Raw genomic sequence first — 3,078 nt, 5'->3', positions numbered from 1 at the left:
GGGGTCAAATTTACCTTCCATTCCTCTGAGCTTTGGTAAAGTGCCCATCATGTATTGTAGTTGATGATATCAGCTACTCCTCCCCCCATCCCCTCAAAATGGTTGGCAGCATCACCATCATCGTTGTCGTCTTACTCATTACCACTCGGTCATAATCAGCATATAATTACTTACTTAGCTTCACACTATTTGAAAAAAAAATAGGAATAAACAACACTTACTTCGTGACCTCCTCCCTCCCTTTCTCTCTCTCTCATATATATATATATATATATATACACACACACACACATACACACTTATGCATATTTATATATACACATACATACACATGTACAATGTGAAATCTATATGTATGTGTGCATAAATATATATATATATGCATATACACATGTCTGTGTATATATCTGGATCTTCATACAAGCTGATTGCAAGTTAACCACATGTGTTAGTATAAAAATAGCATGTGATGACAGGACACCTATTATTGTTGATAACTTGCCATCATCATCATCACCACCATCATCATCATCATCTTACATTTACCTGGGTAACACCCTTACAAATAGATGATGGGTGGTGAGAGGTTTTACCTTCTAGGTTGGCTAACAGCAGCTTAAAGCTTGTAAAACATTATCTTTTTTCTGTGTGGGTGCCATGGTAAAATGCTCTCAATACCCTCTGAGATGGTTGGCATTATGAAGGGCATCCAGCTGTAGGAACCATGCCAGAGTAGTCATGGAGCCTGTCACATTCTTCCAGCTCCTGTCGAACCACTAAGTCCATGCAAACATGGAAGATGGATGTTAAAGGATGATGATAATGATGATGATGATGATGGGGAGCTTCATCAGTTTACGTTTGCATTTCTATGCCGGCATGGATTAGAGGAGTTTTTGAAAGCACTGTTTCCAGCCACGTGCCATTTCAAATGCCAATCCTTTTAGCTAATTTAGTCAATTTTTACAACATTCATAGACACAGTGAACCTATTTTAAAACTAGAATACAATTAGTCAAAGATTATTATTATAATTATTGTTGTTGTTGTTGTTATTATTATTTACATGGTGGCGAGCCGACAGAATCGTTAGCACGCCAGGTGAAATGCTCAGCGGTATTTCGTCTGCCGTTACGTTCTGGGTTCAAATTCTGCTGAGGTTAACTTAGCCTTTCATCCTTTCGGGGTCAATTAAATAAGTATCTGTTATGCATTGGCGTCAATGTCATCGACTTAGTCTGTCCTTGTTTGTCCCCTCTATGTTTAGTCCCCTGTTGGCAATAAAGAAATAAATATTATTGAGTGAGAGAGCAGCACATACCACCAAAGTGACATTAGGGTACAAATATAAAAGCCCAATATACCCATCATAACTACCCGTCTGATAAGGGTACACCAAGCACATATATCACAGTGATATGTGGACAACATGGTGACATTAAGACAAATAGCGTATGGCCTTGCTGGTGGGGCCCAGTTAGAATTGTCTTTGGGTTGAGTAGTTCATCCCACTCAGAAGGTCCTTGAATAGGGGTTAAGGATGATGGACAAAACACCCATGTTTCCAGGGGTGAATTATTCAAACCCCAAAGAATTCCTTTCAACACGTGACTATGATGCTACCCTATTATTTCTGCTTGTGATCAGAGATGCACATATCGTCAGCCACTAAGGGACATGCTCAACTAGTTAAGGTCAAGCAACTGACAAGAAAATCTGTGGTATTAAGTAGAATATTTGCTCCAAGACAAGACATGTCAACACATCTAATCAGTTAAGTCTATCTATCTGACCATCTGTCTATCTTTGCATCTGTTGGTCTCTCTGTCTATCTATCTGTCTATGCATTTATCTGTCTGTCTGTTTATCTGTCTATCTATTTATCCGTCTGTCCATCTATTTGTCTATCTGTCCATCCATCTATCCATCCAATTTATTAACATATATATATTTCTTCAATTTACAGCAAGGCAATCCTATTTATCACCCAGCATCAACGACATTTGAGAATCCTGTCTGGGGGCGCGAGAAATAAGAACAAGGATGGCCTGGAGGCACACACGAGGCAACACTGCATCATTCTCAAAAGAGAATCACAAAGAAAAAACATCCAAAAACAACAAAAAGAAGAGAAAAAAATAATATCGCTCTATGGTTCATCCCAATATCAATATCAATGTTGTTATAATTATTTATATTGTCGGAAAGAAAAATACAAAAGAGAAAAAAATGATAAAAGAAAGTATTTATTTCCATACATATATATATATTTTATATAGTATGAAATATACATAATTATATATTCATACATACACACACACACACACACACACAGATACACATCCACACACACATATATACATATACATAAATATATATATATATGTATGTGTGTACATATATACATACACGTAAGCACATAGGTGCAAAACAATGTGGAGAAAATAGTACTCGATTACCAAAGGCAGAGTAAAGTTCACTGTTTCATTGAAGCTGAAAAGTCCTTGCAAACTGTTACTCAGAGTTTCATGTCAACTGATCATCAGACAACTGTGCTTATTTAGAACAATGATAGTTTGTGAGTATTTACAAGTATTACTGTATTGTTCTAGATACTCTGATGGCCAGTGATATGATACTCAGAGTAACAGTTTGGGAAGACTTCACAGCTTCAATAAAATACTATATAGGCTTGTCTATATATATGTGTGTGTGTGTGTATATATAAACATATATATATATATATATATATATATATATATATACACACACACACACACACACACACACACACACATGTATGTATGTAAGTGGAGTGGATTTGGTAGTCTGGAGGAGTTTGTATACTGCGGAGAAAAGCAGAAATCTTGATGGTTTAAAACTCATGCTTCATCTAAGATGAAGGAAACGTTTATTGCTGGTTCAGATGAATTGCCAACCCAGAAACATTAGTTTCCGCTTCCTCTTGCATGCAGCATCCAATTTTATCCAGATTCACCAATTCCACTGCATAATTTCTGCCTGTCCTCTTGAATCCTAGTTATTCCTTTTCCTTTTTTTCAAAACCGTGTATGTTCA

The 3,078-nt window shown here is 36.6% G+C and overlaps 1 protein-coding gene across 1 annotated transcript in view; it reads left to right on the top strand.

Moving 5' to 3' along the window:
- The window catches only part of LOC106883887 (integrin beta pat-3-like), a 57,679-nt gene extending 54,607 nt beyond the window's left edge, over positions 1-3,072 (top strand). Inside the window, exon 13 of the mRNA XM_014935026.2 lies at positions 1,967-3,072. Coding sequence (XP_014790512.2) covers positions 1,967-2,035 — 69 coding nt within the window. The 3' untranslated portion in view covers positions 2,036-3,072. The remainder of the gene's footprint in view (positions 1-1,966) is intronic.
- Positions 3,073-3,078: the final 6 nt, after the last annotated feature.

The sequence above is a fragment of the Octopus bimaculoides genome, chromosome 27 (genome assembly GCF_001194135.2).
Source record: "Octopus bimaculoides isolate UCB-OBI-ISO-001 chromosome 27, ASM119413v2, whole genome shotgun sequence".
NCBI lineage: Eukaryota > Metazoa > Mollusca > Cephalopoda > Octopoda > Octopodidae > Octopus > Octopus bimaculoides.
The sequence above is the reverse complement of the archived record's forward strand: the minus strand, read 5'-3'. Positions and strand labels throughout refer to the sequence as shown.